The sequence below is a fragment of the Ictidomys tridecemlineatus genome, chromosome 4 (genome assembly GCF_052094955.1).
Source record: "Ictidomys tridecemlineatus isolate mIctTri1 chromosome 4, mIctTri1.hap1, whole genome shotgun sequence".
Taxonomy (NCBI): domain Eukaryota; kingdom Metazoa; phylum Chordata; class Mammalia; order Rodentia; family Sciuridae; genus Ictidomys; species Ictidomys tridecemlineatus.
The window spans coordinates 11,068,021-11,084,184 of NC_135480.1; the positions used below are offsets into that span (position 1 = coordinate 11,068,021).

Consider the following 16,164-nt stretch of genomic DNA (forward strand, 5'->3'; position numbering starts at 1 on the left):
AATTAAGACAAATATAAGAACTCGTGTTTGCCCAGCTTATGTCTATCAGATAACCCACAAGTATTTGGTGAACTACCACCACTGAAAGTGATGTGGCCTGTGAATTTATTGTTATTTAATAAATTTTGACATTGTGGAAAGACACAAAAGTGTTCGGTCTGTTAATGACATAGCTCGCTCAAGAGAGTTAATTAGCTAGATTTAACCATCCCACTATATATATTCTTAAAACATCATGCTGTACATTATAAATTCACACGATTTCATCTGTCAACTTAAAAAAATGTGGGGGTGGGGTTGGGGAAATCGTCAAATTAAATTAAATTTGACCCAAAGCTGCCTCCAAAAGCATTTATGTATGTCACTTCCTTTTTCTGTCTATAATCGTTGCCTGCCCACCTCGCTGGAAACTCTGTAATCCTTTATTTGCCCAAATAAACTGCCAAATTCAGTTTGTCTAAACTTGTTTTCCTTCTGCACGATCACACTCAGCCAGAGCTTCTGCAGGCCAAGCCTGGCCCGATCCTATTTGCATTTGGGCTTCGGCCTCAGCGAGCTGGGACCCACCCAAGCGCTCCCCGGAAACCGTTATTCTGTCCACGGTGTTCCCTAAGAGCCATCCCTGCAACTCCCCGCCAGAAACTCAGGAAGCAGAATTTAGCCGCGACCACTTTAAGGAAGCCGCGAGGGGGCGCGTGTTCTCGGCGCCGGGAGCAGACAAATCCCTCCGGGGGCGCCGCCCCTGCGGGCCAGCGGGAGGGCGGTGCTCGCGCCCCACGCCACGCGGCTCAGCCAATGGGAGCGCGCGCCGCCGGGCTCTGCGGTCCGCACCGCGGGTGCTGAAAACCCAGCACGCGGACTGTGGGCCCTGGGCGCGCGCCAGCGGACCGCTCCCCGAGCTCGCGAGGACGGCGTGCACTGCCCCGAGTCCCAGAGCGCGCGCCCGACAGCCCCTGCCCAGCTGGCGCGCGGCATCGCCAGGCCAGCAATGGCCCCCGACCCGGTGGCCGCTGGGACTTCAGCTCAGGGATCCATCCCGCGCTACTTCACCTGGGAGGAGGTGGCGCAGCGCTCCGGGCGCGAGAAGGAGCGATGGCTGGTGATCGACCGGAAGGTGTACAATATCAGCGAGTTCATCCGCCGGCATCCGGGGGGCTCCCGGGTCATTAGCCACTACGCTGGGCAGGATGCCACGGTGAGCGCCGCCAGGCAGGGGCACGGGAGGGGGCGGGCCAGGGCCGCAGGCAGAGTGAGCGGGAGACAGGAAGTTTGGCGCCCTGGTGGACCACCTACTAATAGGGAGGAAAGCCAGGAGGCGCCGGATGATCAAGTGTCCTGCGGACTCGGGGACAAGAGTAGGAGAGGGGCCGTAAAATGAGTCTGGGGGGTTGGGGCTGGAGGCCAGCAATGTGCACACACAAACAAAGGGCTGGCTGTTCACCACGTGTATTCCATCCGCAGCCCCCGTCTGCGGTCTCCAGACGTGGACAGTACTCAGCCGGGATAGGAGGAAGGAGGCAGCGAGAATACAAGCGGTGCTGCCGAGGGCCCAGAGAGGAGGGGTCAGTGCGGGGAGGGAGTCACGTCCTGTCTCCAGGGCTAGGAGCTGGAGGCGCAGCCGCATCTGAGTACCTGATGGAAAGTATTGGGCTGCACTCGCAAGCGCGAGAGGAATCCCTCAAGGATAGGGTTGAATCCCGAAGCCCGCTGCCTTGGGATCCCCTACGCTTTGCGGAAACGCGGGGAAGGGACTCACCGGGGAGGAAAGGGAGCGTTGTGCTGAGGTGGGGGCGCCAGCTTGGGCATACACTATGGAAGATTTCCAGAACTGTCTTTGAATACTGCCGGAGAGGTCACCTAGCCAAATATCTTTGGGTCTCTAGCTATTTGGCACATATGACTGCTGTCCTCCCTTGCCTTGCTTCAGGGTGGGTTTGCTCTGCAAAACCCAGATCCCATTGGTTGATTGGTTTGGTTTTTGTGTTTTTGCGGTCCTAAGGATTGAACCCCCAGGGCCTTGCGTGTAGGCTAGGCAAGTGCTTTACCTTTGAGCAACATCCCCAGCTCTTTGAGACAGGTGTGCACTATCATGCATGCCTAGCTCTACTGATTCTCTTTCTGGATTACAAAGAGCCTTTCATAGCCTCCCTGGGCTGGAGCAGGGGATGGGGGGTGATTACCGCTTGTGACGAGTTCATCATTGTTAACCCCTCCCTTCCCACACAGGGATCTGTTTCTAATCCCACGATAAACCTGTCACCCGTCTTCATTCCCATCTCTGCCCTGATGTCCCTAAGCATGCCTCAGGTCACTAGAGTTCCAGCTAAATCGCCTGGAGCTGCAGGGTGAAGACCTGCCCTCCCTCTGACAAGCTGCCTTAGGTGTGAGGCTAGACCCTGTGCGGTTGGCGTTGCCTGTTGCGACCACTCACAAGCCTAGGTGGTTGTGGACAGCATGAGCCTAGGCCGCTTTCGCAGATGGAGCAAGTCGACAATAGGCTGTGTGTGATTTGGGGCCTGGGACACCACAGCTGGGTTGGTGATTGGTCTGGATGTGTGGTGCCACTGGATTTTTGGCTCCGCCCCCACCTCACTAGCCCCTTCTGCCAAAGGGCCACCCCCCCACCCCATCTGCTAATGTGAATCCTGTTTTAGAGGACTCCACTGAAATTAGGCATCTTGGGGAGGGGTTGGTAAGAGTTAGAGGAAGTTGGGAACCCTGCTCCTAACCATGGTGCACAGAAGGGGAGAAATGTGACAAGTTCCACAGTTCACACAGGGGGACTCGGGCACTTTTGCAGTGCGATTCACGAAGAAGCTGGCTCAGAAACAAGGACTTTGTTCACTTTTCAAAGGAAGAGAAGTCTCAGCCCCACCCATCCCTTCTGCCTGTTTCTCACCTATGTCTAAATTCCTGGGCGAATGCTGTCCACAGGCACCAGGGCCAGCCCAGCCAGGTCTTTCTGGGTGACCCCTGGCAGTGTTTCTCATTCCTTGGTGTGGTGCTCTTCTCATGGTAACCCACATGCTGAAGATGAGCTGTGGGCCGTTGGAAAGGCCTCAGCACACTCAGAGCAGAGGCTGGAGGGAGGTGGTCTTTGCTTCAGCTTGGGTGTAAGCTGTTCAGGGCTGACTGCTCACCTTGCTGTCTTCTCCCCACACATGCAGGATCCCTTTGTGGCATTCCACATCAACAAGGGCCTTGTGAGCAAGTATATGAACTCTCTCCTGATTGGAGAACTGGCTCCGGAGCAGCCCAGCTTTGAGCCCACCAAGAATGTGAGACCCGTTTGCTGTTTGGAGATTTGGTTGATGGGGAGGGAACGGAAACCTAGAGATAATAGGTGACAGTTTTCAGGAGGTTTGAGATTCCTGCCTCTCTTGTACAGTCACAGGGTCATGGGCCCAAAGGAACAGGACTTTGGAAACTGTGATTCTCCCAAGGGTGCCACCACCACTACTGCAGTCATCATCCTTGTGAGCAGCAGGAGATATATATATTTAAATAACTTTTCTTTTTTAACATACATATATATATATATATATATTTTAGTATGGAGACAATATCTTTATTTTTATGAGGTGCTGAGGATCGAACTCAGGGCCTCACGTGTGCATGGCGGGTGCCCCACTACAGAGCCACAACCCCAGCCCAGGAGACCTATATTTTGAACACTTACTCTGTGCCCAGCATAGACCCATAAATACATTTACATGTGAAAAAACTGATACTCAGAAAGGTTTGGCACCAAGGATCACATAGTAAATGGCAAACAGGGACCTACATCAAGTCCTGTTTAACTCTTAGGCATAGTCCCATTCTTATCAGGTCCTCCTGTCACCATTCCCCATCATTGTGATGTCTTTGCCTAGGATTATGGACTTCTCACAGCTACTTCAGTGGGAGGTCCTTGGGCCCTTGTCTCCAGCAGTGTGGGTTGCAGCTGGGAAGAATTAACAGCCACACTCTTCCACAGAAAGAGCTGACAAATGAGTTCCGAGAGCTGCGGGCTACCGTGGAGCGGATGGGACTCATGAAGTCCAACCACCTTTTCTTCCTGCTATACCTGCTACACATCCTCTTGCTGGATGTTGCTGCCTGGCTCATCCTTTGGGTCTTTGGGACGTCTTTTGTGACCTTCCTCCTCTCTGCAGTGCTACTCAGTACAGTTCAGGTAAGAGCCTTTGACTTGTCGAGTGCACAGCCATTCTTGGCCTCCGTGGGGAAAGCTTTATACACTTCAGAAGACCAAGAATCCTGCCTGCAGATCTGAAGATACCCAGGGGAGTAGATGCACAAAGAGAACATTCCATTTTCTGTGACTTTTATCTGCTCATTGGCCACATGCACATTATCATTTCTCTTAATGTCTCTATAATCCTTCTTCCCATGGAATTTGTTCTCTGAAACTTCAAGTTCAGGTTCTATCACAGCCCAGTGTGCCAGGAACCAAGATCCTGGTTTCTCAACAAAGCTTGACTCCCTCCCCTCCACCAACATAGCCCAACATGCTAATAATGGTGGGTGCCCAGTTGTTAGCTGTCAGCACCCATGTGGCAAGCCTGCTTATCTCTGAGTCCTTTCTGTTTCCTGGATTGAGTCCATCCTAAGTCATGGAACTTCAGAAATGGGGAAACTGAAAAGCACAGAAGGGATTGTGATCTGCATCAACTCCCATGTGAATCAGTGGCAGAGCCAGAATTAAGACTCGGGTTTCCTAACTTCTTTCTTGATGTGCTCAGTTGGGAGCACTGTGGCCAGCACAGGCCTGGGTGAGTGAAGGAAGAGGGATAGGCCGAAGGGACTGCTGAGGTCAGGGAGAAGGATGCTGGGCAGGCTGGTGGCTTTTGGCACTAACCTTTCTCTCCTAGGCTCAGGCTGGCTGGCTGCAGCATGACTTTGGTCATCTGTCAGTCTTTGGCACCTCTACATGGAATCACCTGCTACATCATTTTGTGATTGGCCACTTGAAGGTCAGTGGGACAGAGGGGGCTCTCTGAGACTCCAGTCTCTAAGGGGGTGTCTGAGAGGGGGAGAGGTGATACTAAGTTTTCATATTCACATCCCCAATTCTCTGTAGGGGGCCCCTGCCAGCTGGTGGAACCACATGCACTTCCAGCACCATGCTAAGCCCAATTGCTTCCGCAAAGATCCGGACATCAACATGCATCCCTTCTTCTTTGCCTTGGGGAAGGTCCTTTCTGTGGAGGTGAGCAGAGGTCTTAGTAAATGGTCTTGGGGAATGGAAACAGCCAGTACAGAGGGATTTGGGGGAAATACAGTGTTGTTGGTATAGGCAAGACATCCATTGCAGACTGGGCTAGCTGGGGCCCTTGCATTTTAGAATTTCTGGGAAGCAGCAGGTAGTCAGCCAGGACTGGGCTGCCCAGGACAGAATCATCCACTCCTCCTACTGAGTTCAGTCAGCAAGGAGTTACTGTGTGAAAGTACCACAAGCTTTAGAGATCCAGAGGATGACCAGAAGATGACTGCAAGCCTCTGCTCATCCTTGAAGGTGATGCATGGCACCTCCTAGGGGTGTTTTGTGACACCCCAGCCCTAGAAATCAGGGTCATCACCCTGCACATACTGATTGTCTCTCTTACACTGGATATCCTGCACTGTCCCAGTTTTCCCCAGTCCAGGGATGGAGTATCTACTCCTTTAATGCCTAGTACCTGAAACATCCATGCATTCAGTACATTTGGCTGCCAGTATCCTTGAACTCTGCATCTGAAGGTGCAAGCAACCACAGATCAAAAATATTCAGAAAAGAAAAGTTAACGGCTAGGAATGTAGCTCAGAGGTAGAGTGCTTGCTTAGCACGCACAAGGTCCTGGGTTCCATCTCCGGCACTACAGAAGGAAAAAAGAAACAAAAGAGAAAATGGTGTCCGTGACTTGAACATGTACACTTTAAAAAAAAAAAATCATTTCCTAAACAGAACAGTAAAACAGCTGTTTTTGTAGTACTTTCATAGTATTAGGTATTATAAGTAATTTAGAGAATTTAGTTTCCCATGAGAGACTTGTTGGTGCATGCCTATAATCCCAGCAACTCAGAAGCTGAGGCAGGAGGAGCCTTGGCAATTTAGCAAGATTCCGTCTCAAAAGAAAAAGGACTAGTGATGTAGTTCAATGGTAAAATGCCCCTGAGTTCAATCCCCAGTACTTGGGATAGGGGGTTATTTTGGGTTTTTTTTTTACTGAGAAGGGGCTGGGGGCGTAACTCACTGGTAGAGCATGCACAAAGCCCTGGGTTAAAAATAAATACCAAAGCCCATTTTGCCAGGCTCACAGGACTATAGTTATTTGCAAATGCCACTTTATATAAGGCACTTGAGCAACTGCAGATTTTGGTATCTGTGGGGGATCTTGGAGCCAATTCACTGTTGAAACCAAGGGGCAACTAACTGCCACCTTCTTGATTCCAGCCTGACTTCCAGGGTGGGCAGCACTGGGCCTGAATCATTATCTGAGGTGGGAGCAAGAATCCCAAGCTGTTGAAGGAAGAATGCCTGGGGCTGGAAGTTTGGTGAACTCTCAGTGAGCATAAGCAGTAGAAGGTTCTGAATGGCCAGCAGAATTGCTTGAAAAGTTAATTTAAAATCCTTTGTCCCCAGGTTCCATGCTATAGTCAGAGTTCTGCCAGGTCCCCTTCACCCACTTAATGACATTTCATCTTGCCAGGGATTGGACTGTCATTGAATGTGTTTCAGTTCCAGGCAAGAGTTCAAGGTAGCTGGCTCTCCTTTCCCCTCTGGTTGCGAGAAGAACTCTGGGAGGACTTTGGCAGCACTGGCCATCCTATTGTGAGGCGCTCTTTACTGGAGGCCCATGTCCCTGCTGTCCCTAAGGTTCTTATTTTCCATGTCCATGGTTCGTTGGGCCTCCAGCACTGTGTTAGGATCAGCACTGTGCGGGTGACGAGCTTGCCCTGGCTCTGGTAGCTGCTTTGAGAGCAGTGTGGGTGCTACGGTTTGGATCTTAAATGTCCCCAAAGGCTCCCTTGTTGAAGATTTGGTACCCAGCTCATGGCAGTACTCGGAGCTAATGAAGACGCTAGGAAGTGGGGCCTAGTTGGAGAAAGGTCATTGAGTCCTGCCCTTGAAGGGTGTATTAAGACCCCAGCCCCTTCCCCTGTCTGCTCCCTGGTTGGTGGTGGTGAGTCATACCCTGCCTCCGTGATCTGCCTCAGCGCAGGCCCAGAGACTGAAACTTCGGAAACCATGAGCCAAAAAAATCTCTCTTTTACGTCATTGACCTTGGGATCTTGGTACAGTGACAGGAAGCTAACATGGATGGTAGTGGATTTTTAGGAACAGCGCTGGCTGGGCTTATCTGCAGACATCCAAAACAGAGAATAACTTGGGAACCAAAATGAGCTTCCATTGTTTCCTTCCTTCTAGCCAGGAGGCTGAGGATGGGTCGCCTGTAGTGAACGCCTGTGCTGGGGCCACGTGGGGCTCGGTTCAGTCCCTTTGGGGATGGCTTAACTGAACAGTGAAGCCCTGGCTAATTCTGTGACATCTGCCCTAGGCCTCCCAACTTTCCTGGAGGATAAAGAGTAAGAAGGGACACTTTGCCCCTAACAGAACCCTTCTGACCTCTGAGGGGCTTAACATGGTGGGACAAAGTTTTGGGGACCATAATGGCATTTGATTCCCATCCAAAGAGAGCAATGGATGGGGCTCCTTTGCATTCCCCATCCACCCCACCAACCAATAAAGGTGACTCTTCCAGGTTTCCCCTTTCAGTTAATGTTGCTTGAGAGGGAACATCCCGCACCACCACATCTAGTTTATCAGCAAACCTTGTTGACACTGCTTCCAAAATAAATCCAAATTCCATCAAGTTTTCTATATCCACTGCCATTCATTAGTTCATTTTCTATTGCTATAACAAAATGTCTGAGGCTAGGTACTTTATAAATAAATAAAGATTTATTTTACAATTTTAGACACTGAAAGTCTAAGATTGGGCTGCTTTATCATTTTGGCCTCTGGTAAGTGCCTCATGGCAGATACTGTCATGGTGGCAGGAGGGCCTGAGAGAGTAATCACATGGTAAGAAAAGCCAGAGACCAGGAGAGGCCAATCTTGCTCTTTTTTAACAACCCAGTCTCAAGGGGGAACTAAATAGGGTCCCACAAGAATCACATTAGTCTCTTCTGAGGGTGAAACCCCAGTTATGTAGTGACATCCCGTTAGGCACCTCTTAAAGGCCCCACTACCTCCCAACATCACCACATTGGGGACCAAGCCTCCAACACAGGAACCTTTAGAAAGCAAACCATGTCAGACCACATACCCATCAGGTCTCTCTCTGGTCTGGATTAGCTTCAGCCTCCTCACTTGTGACTGTGCCCTATAATTCACTCCAGCCAGAGTAAGCCTTAGTTTTTTGGTGATGTTGGGACAGAGTAAGCCTTTTAAAAGTACAAAGCAGATTGTGCACCTATCTTGACCTTACCAGAGCTTCCTGAGGTCCCACACGATCTGACCTCTCCCTAGTTTCATGATCCTGAGCGTCCCAAGCCTTTGTGCTGGCTGTCCCTTCTTTCAGTGTTCTTGTCCTGAAGCTTTGCATTGCTAGCCCTTCTCATTCAGGGAAGACTTGAAAGCCTTTTGACTACCTTTGCCAGATCACTGCCTGCTGTCCCTGTTTTTCTGTTTATAATCTGTAAATTTTTTAGAGCTGTTTACCAATCTGTTACCAGCTTCTTCTCCTCGGGTTATAGATCCATACAGGTAGGAACTTCATACTGGTGGCCTCTGCTCCCTGACAGTGACTGGCACAGCTAGGTACTCCAGTACTTACTGAGCAAATCTGTGAATGCAGACAGAATGCTTCACTAGCTGAAGTGCCTTGCACAGAATAAGCTCAGTGAGTAGAGGATGCAGTGGGGGAACACATGAGAAGATGAGCCAGACTTCTGCTTCTCCTGTGCCCTTGGGGTTGTCTAGTCACCAGGACTAATTGGGCAAGAAATGCAGGAGCTGTGGAGTGACAGCAGAGCAGACACCGGAGCCCTGGGCTTCCTGACTGAGCTGGCAGCACAGCCTGTCTTTGTAGCAGCTAGGCTTGTTAAATAACCACCACCCACAAGGGAGAACTTTGCCAGAACCTTCAAACTGCGGAGTTGTTCTTGGTATCCTTTCCACACATACTTGCCAAACCTTGCTTAACTTTCAAGGGATGGGATATAGCTCAGTTGGTAGAGTGCTTGCCTTGCATGCACAGGCCCTGGATTCGGATCTCTAGCACCAAAAAGACCAACAATAACAACAAAAAACTTTCAAGTAATTTTATAAAGTTCGTGTTGAAATCAAGCAACCAAAAGATTTTGATGGGGGACTAGAGGCTGCACATAGAGGGAGTAGCTGCCTATACAGGAGTTTTCCATGGAGACTCAGATGTCAAAGAGTACCAGGTGGGAGACAGGAAAGGCAATGATGGGGCCTGAACAAATTCATGACAAAGACATTTTTGGATGACTCTTAGAAGTCCTGAGGTTTGACAGAACCTGCATTACACACATCCTCATGGGGCACAGGCCATTGAGCTGTGGGTCATGTCACCACACACTGCAGGCTGCAGCCAAGGCCTCTCACTCCAGCTGCTGGAGGTAAAGCTGGGCCTCCTGGGGCCTTCCAGTAGCACCAAGAGGCTGATGACCCGATCGGTGGGTTCAGCTTTTGAGCAGGGAAGGGAGGGGACTGGGTGGCTGGTCTGTAACTGGTTACTACTAAATTATGTTCACTTTTCATTACAGCTTGGGAAACAAAAGAAAAAGTACATGCCATACAACCACCAGCACAAATACTTCTTCCTGAGTGAGTGTCTTCACCCACCACGGGGAGCTGCCTTGGGTGGGGGGGCTGCTGTGGGGTGTGAGGAGGAAACTGTTCTCAATGATGGCATTAAAGTATTAAAGTTAAGGAAAGGGCCTGGGGATACAGCTCAGCTGGTAGAGTGCTTGCCTTACATGCACAAGGCTCCAAGTTTAATCCCCAGCACCCCCCCGCCCCCCAAAAAAGAATACAATCCAGAAAAGGGGCTGGGGCAAGTACCCACCCCGCCCCTGTCACTCCCTGCCTGGAACTGTTGCCCTTCCACTGAGCAGAGTCAGCAGGCTAACAATATTTGACTAGAGGTCATTTGTGTTGGGGGCAAATCAGCTCTTTCCATGAGGACACCTAGTGGTAAGTTTCAGCCCTCCGGATGAGCTTTAAACCTCACCTTAAACCTTGTCAAACAGGACCCAGGTCAAGATGATCTGATGGGGCCCTGTCTGACCCATTGGGGACCAAATGTCTACATAGTTGTGGGAGGATGGGATCCGAGGAGGACTGTGAGCTGAGCGAAGATGCTGTGGCTGCATATTCTCTAGAGCTGCTGCATTTGGAAGTCTGTTCCAGATGGCCCCAAATAATGAGCCTTAAAACTCCTTTGAATTTTCAGAATTTTAAAGGGAGGGTGGGCAGGGATCAGTGTGAAGGCATTTATCCTGATTGCCTGTTAGCAACTGTCCCTAGCAGAGAAGGGAGGTGCAGCGGACTCGTGGGAGAAGGAATTTCAAAATCCAAGGCTCATCAAGGAGTCCTGGATGGGCATGCGACGCAGGGGTTAGAGCAGCATCAGATGCTGCAGGGAGGGGACACGGGAAGGGAATGGGGCAGTGCATAGGATGGGAACCACTTCTGCAACTGCCAATTTTCTTTCAAAAGTAGCTCCTTGCCTCTGCCTGTAGTTGACCTCCAGGGCTTCAGATCAGGGCAGCACAACCCAGGTCGCTAGTCCAAGGAAGTGAACCTTGGCCTATGAAGGGTCAGAGCATCACATGCGTGTGCACACATGCACATTTTCCTGTCCCTGCCCCTTCCCTTGACGTGCACAGTGGAGCAACCAAGAACTTGGCAGATGACTGTGGGTGCAGGGCTTGGCCAAGCAGCACAGGGGCACTGGGGGTATTGCAGTGCCCTTTAAAAGGTGTGGGAGCACAGCATGTTCTGGGCCTGGGTTCTGAGTTTCTCCCCTGGAAAAAGATGGCCCTCCTACCCCTCACCTTCCCTGGCCTCCTTTTGGGAGTGGCTTTCTCCAGATGGGCATTCGTGCCTACCTTCCTTCAGTGCCTGCTGGTGTGGGGCCAGCCGAGCAGTGCTAAGGCAGCTGGAGGAGCAACCTGAGGGGTCGGGCAGGGGCAGCCCCGTGCTGGGGACCATTTAAACGCTCTGTGGCTGTCCCACGGCTCACACTTCCTTCCTGTCTTTTTCCTCCCAGTTGGGCCCCCGGCCTTGCTGCCACTCTACTTCCAGTGGTATATTTTCTATTTTGTTATCCAGCGGAAGAAGTGGGTGGTAAGTATCCACGGCCAAGAGTCCCATGTCCTGTGTTCTCCAGCACCTGGTGGGGGAAAGGGGTTCTCCAGGGGAAATAAACTCCAGGCCCAACTTAGAACAAAGTAATAGGACAAGGTATGATGCTCCCTGCCCCTAGACAGAGGAAGTGATCTGGGCGCACTCAGCAGGACCCCTGCCTCCTGGGCCTGGCTTCGTGCAGCCAGTGTGCCCCCAGGCCCCTGTGCTGGGGGAGGCGATGGGAGAGAGTCCTTCCTCTCAGGGAACCTTCAGTGAGGCAGGGTATGACTGGTACCAGGAAAGAAGTACAGGCAAAAAAGCTCTGGGCACTCACAAGGCCTGGCTGTGTCTGCTTTGTAAAGCCACCTTTCTAGCTGGCCTCCACCGATGGGTGGAGTTGGCAGGCAGAGGTGAGGCAGGGGATGAAGACCAGAGCGCAGAATCTGGGAGGTAAGGGTGAGTTTGGCCAGGCGTAGTGGAGGACTCCAGCACCAGGGAGGAGTACTGGGCTTGGTTTACTGTGCAGAAAAGGGCAGGAGCATTGACCAGGGCACTGGGGTGCACAGAACCCTGGTCCTGGAAATTTCATTTGGCAGCATTTATGTAGATTGGGAGGTGCTAGAGGTAGGGAGACTTGTGGGGCCCTGAGAAGGGACAAGCTAGGAGGGCTGGGAGTGCTACCAGCACTGGCACTAATTGTGTAGGGTGGGGCCACTGAGAGGAAAAGCTGAGGACGGCCAGGTTCCCCTGATGGCTGAGGCCGCAGCAGGTGGAGGAGGGGAGCTGGGAGGGGAGCCAGAGCGGCTGTGGCAGCGCTGCTCTGCCATTCACACTGCAGGACCTGGCCTGGATGGTCACCTTCTACATCCGCATCTTCCTCTCGTACGTGCCGCTGCTGGGGCTGAAAGGCTTCCTGGGCCTTTTCTTCATCGTCAGGTAGTGTGGTGGGGTATAGGGACTGGCACAGGGAAGCACAAATGCTGGGTCTGGGGGCCGCGCTGGGGACCTCGGGCAGCAGCTCTTTCAGGAGTTGACCTGGGACAGTGCACAAGCTGGCACCGTGACTGAGGAAGAGCAAGACTGGGCTCTGCTGACTGTGTGCCACATCCAACAGGTTCCTGGAGAGCAACTGGTTTGTGTGGGTCACACAGATGAACCACATCCCCATGCACATTGATCACGACCGGAACATGGACTGGGTGTCCACCCAGGTAAGGGACCATCATCTGGAAGACCCAGGCATAACACAACTCATGAAAAGGGTGGAGGGAAGATGGTAACAGCAAAAAGTACGTCCCCCAAGGTACCCCCGCTCATTCGCTTGAGGCTTCTCTCCTGCCGGAATGTGAAGGGAGGGGCCAGGGACAGTCTAACCTGCCCTCTTTAGCTACCCTGACCTGGGGCGCGGTGGGCTGGCCTTTTGGCTCTAGACATGCTCCCAACCTCCTCCTCCAGCTCCAGGCAACATGCAATGTCCACAAGTCTGCCTTCAACGACTGGTTCAGCGGGCACCTCAACTTCCAGATCGAGCACCAGTGAGTCAGGAGCCCCAGGAAGCAGGGCAGGAAGGACCTGGGGTGGGGGTAGGGGGCAGCGATGACGACAGGAAGGAGCAGAAGCCACTGACTTCACTGACTTTCCCACTCTCCCTGAAGCCTTTTCCCCACGATGCCCCGACACAACTACCACAAAGTGGCACCCCTGGTGCAGTCGCTGTGTGCCAAGCACGGTATAGAGTACCAGTCCAAGCCCCTGCTCTCAGCCTTTGCCGACATTGTCTAGTGAGTATCTGAGCCCTGGGGGTTGGCTGTTGGGCGGGGAGGGCAGGGCAGTGGGAATGGTGGTGCCCTGTGGGGTGGCGAGCAATGGGAACATTCCCCTGTCACCTAGGATAGAGGAGGTCACCACGGCACAGGCAGGGCACTGTGTGGCTAGGTCAGGCCCTTATTCTCACTGGAGTTCCCCTCAGCGCTGTGCCCAGGCCAGCTTCCTCAGAAGCAGAAGGGCAGAAAGACCTGTCTGTAAGACCTGCCCCTCCATCTCTGCTTGGCTTACTGGCCCATCTCCCTCACCGTCCACTCTGTGTCACCCTGCAGCTCACTGAAGGAGTCTGGGCAGCTCTGGCTGGATGCCTACCTTCACCAGTAAGGACAGCGCCTCCCTGCTCCATCTGCAAGAGGAGAGGGTGACTCTGGAGCCAAAGCAGAGGGGAGCTCAAGGGAAGATGCCACTACATTCCAACGTTCAGAGCGGGAAGGGTTAGGGGACATAAGAGTCAGGCTCCAACTTTCCCCTTTACCTTCCAGATACACATCTAATCCCCTAAGAAGGGTGTGGGGACAGGCAAGTCCCCAGAAGGGGAGGAGCTGTTAGAGCCAGAATGTGAATCAGTTCTTGGTTCATTTTTCTACTTTGGCAGATAAACATTGGAGAGCATAGGGTGAGCCCACATCAGGCAGCAGCACACTCCCTGGTCCACTTGTTAGTGATGTCGCTTGCTAACCTCTGGGAGGGAGCAGCTGACCACTTTGAGAAAGATCTAGAAGGGAAGCATTCATGCACAGAATCCTGGGGCTTAGCACAAACTGCCTGCCGTGGAGTTCAGCTTCCACATCTGCCCTTGCTGTTGGGAGAGACTGTTTTCCAGTTTCAAAAGCAGCCAAGGCCAAGATTGTGGCTTTAGTGACATTTGGCCTGAAGGATCTTGGGGCCACTGGTTTTGGTCCTATGTTCTATTCAAGGTCCAGAGGGAACATTAGGTAGAGAGTTGCCGGCCATCAAAAATCACTTATTTTTGATTCATTTCTAACCCTCCCACCCCAAGGAAAAAACAGAACTCCCAAGACTAGGGGCTTGCTTCTTGTTGTCAGCCAGCAAGCAAAGGCCTGACTTCCTTCTCCCTAGAAATAAATGGGGCTCCCAGCGGCTTCCCTTTGTTTCACTACTTGTAGTTCCAAGTTTAATAGCAATTGGTGAGCCCAAGTGATTATGAAGTTTCAGTCACGAAGAGTCTAAGGGCTGTAAGTAGAAACAGATTTTCTATACCCTAAATTATGTAACAGCATTTTCTAGCAGGAGTAATGGGTTACACTAATCACTTCACAGTTCTAAATCCAAAATAGGAAAGTTGGAAATACACAATTTTGTGGTTATCATTGCTGCAGCTAGGCACTTCCTCCACCCTTATTCATCTGGAGACCAGATAGGGATTTAGGAATATCTCTTAGGAAGCCCATCAGTCTAACGCTGATATGCCATTTTTTTGATCTTCTGGTTTGTGAGACAGTTTAACTCATGTTTCCAGAGAACAAACATAGGAACACACCCAAGGAGTCTTGCTGAAGGCCTGTCGCCAGCACTCACACCCTCTTCCTCCCCAAGCCTGTGTCCAGTCAGGCCCTCGTTTTCTGAAGTTTCCCTCAGTGCTGAGCTTGGTCTAGATCCCAAAGTCCAGCCAGGACAAAATTTCTTTAGCTCTTCAACAGCATCTACCTAAAGTGTACGGACCATTTGGACACTGGGAGAAGAATCTCAAACGTAAGGGCAAGAGCAGAGCCCACATCTGGTTTTGTAAAGTGGCAGACAGCTGAGATGAGGGTGGCGAGGTTGGCAGGGCTACTTAGGTTTGTCAGGTGCTGGGGACAGCAGGTCACAGGGGTTCAGGCCTTTCCCTTTGGGCCCTGAGAGCCTGGTTTAAATCCTGGGCAGGAAAATCATAAGCAGAATGGAAGAGTTGACTTTCAATGGCTCCCTCACTCCAGAATAGGTGCTGATCCCTCCCCATTCCTGATCCCTGCCACTTGAGGTATGGGTGTGATATCACCAGCCTATCTAGCCAGTCTGAGCAAATACCAGTGAACTTAATTATGCCAAGACCAGGTCCTCAAAGCACCTGTACCACCATGGCCTTCTCTCAGCCCATACCATTGTGGCCTCACGGGGACACAGGGTGATAAAAGATACAATGTTATAGTATTAAAGCAAGTGACCTCAGATGAGAAAACATGCTTACAGAGGAAAGGTTGCCTCTGGTCACAGATCATGGTAGAATATGTGAACTCACTTTTTCAAACTCCAACTCTTATGTTTATCTTTTTGTTATTTTTATCGTCTACTACCAGGCTGGAGGCATTTTCTTTAATTGGGTTCAGTGTCAGTATCTTTTTGTATGCCAATGTTACCACAGTAACTGATGAAGTAAAACTGAAAAATAAAGTTGATTTTGACCAAATGAAGGCTATTCATTATGACCCACAGTACTTGTCTATGTGTGTGCACAGGATTCCCTGGTGATGGTGCACCTGTGTCCTCTTAACTTTTGGAACATGAATCACTGCAGACTCCCTCTGTATAAAATCCTCTAGGGAATAGGAAGGAGCATCAGGACTCTCTAGGTAATAAGCAGGCAGGGTGGTCTATGGCAAGGAAAAGCAAGGCCAATTCTTTACCATATGCAGAGGCCCTGCCGGGTTGTCTACATCACTTCCTCCTCATGAGACAATGTCTCTTCCCTACTGTCCTCTAGTTTTCCATTTTGAGTCATTTAACCCTTCACTTTGTTTTAGTACTTACATCTTTGCAAGCACAATACCTCAGACCTAGAAAACAGGGCAACATCTGCACCCTTCATCGTACTGAAACAGTTCTAAGCAAAAACGTCTGCAGATGAAAGATTTTTCCCTGTAGCGTGCCAATGCAAAATTAGATTTATGAACTTCTAGACAAGATCACGCAACAAATTAAAAAAAACAAGCACAAGCCAGGTGTGGTGGTGCATGGCATGGTAAATACCTAGAAGGAAGGAT

At 51.1% G+C, this 16,164-nt stretch overlaps 1 protein-coding gene across 1 annotated transcript; it reads left to right on the forward strand.

The window, feature by feature from the left end:
• Positions 1 to 796: 796 nt before the first annotated feature.
• Fads1 (fatty acid desaturase 1) lies at positions 797 to 15,590 on the forward strand. Its single transcript, XM_005331512.5, has 12 exons — positions 797 to 1,195; positions 3,168 to 3,278; positions 3,977 to 4,174; positions 4,872 to 4,973; positions 5,081 to 5,209; positions 9,775 to 9,835; positions 11,283 to 11,359; positions 12,198 to 12,295; positions 12,474 to 12,570; positions 12,815 to 12,894; positions 13,015 to 13,140; positions 13,456 to 15,590. The coding sequence occupies exons 1-12, from the start codon at positions 989 to 991 to the stop codon at positions 13,505 to 13,507; spliced, it is 1,338 nt and encodes a 445-aa protein (XP_005331569.1). The 5' UTR covers positions 797 to 988; the 3' UTR covers positions 13,508 to 15,590.
• Positions 15,591 to 16,164: the final 574 nt, after the last annotated feature.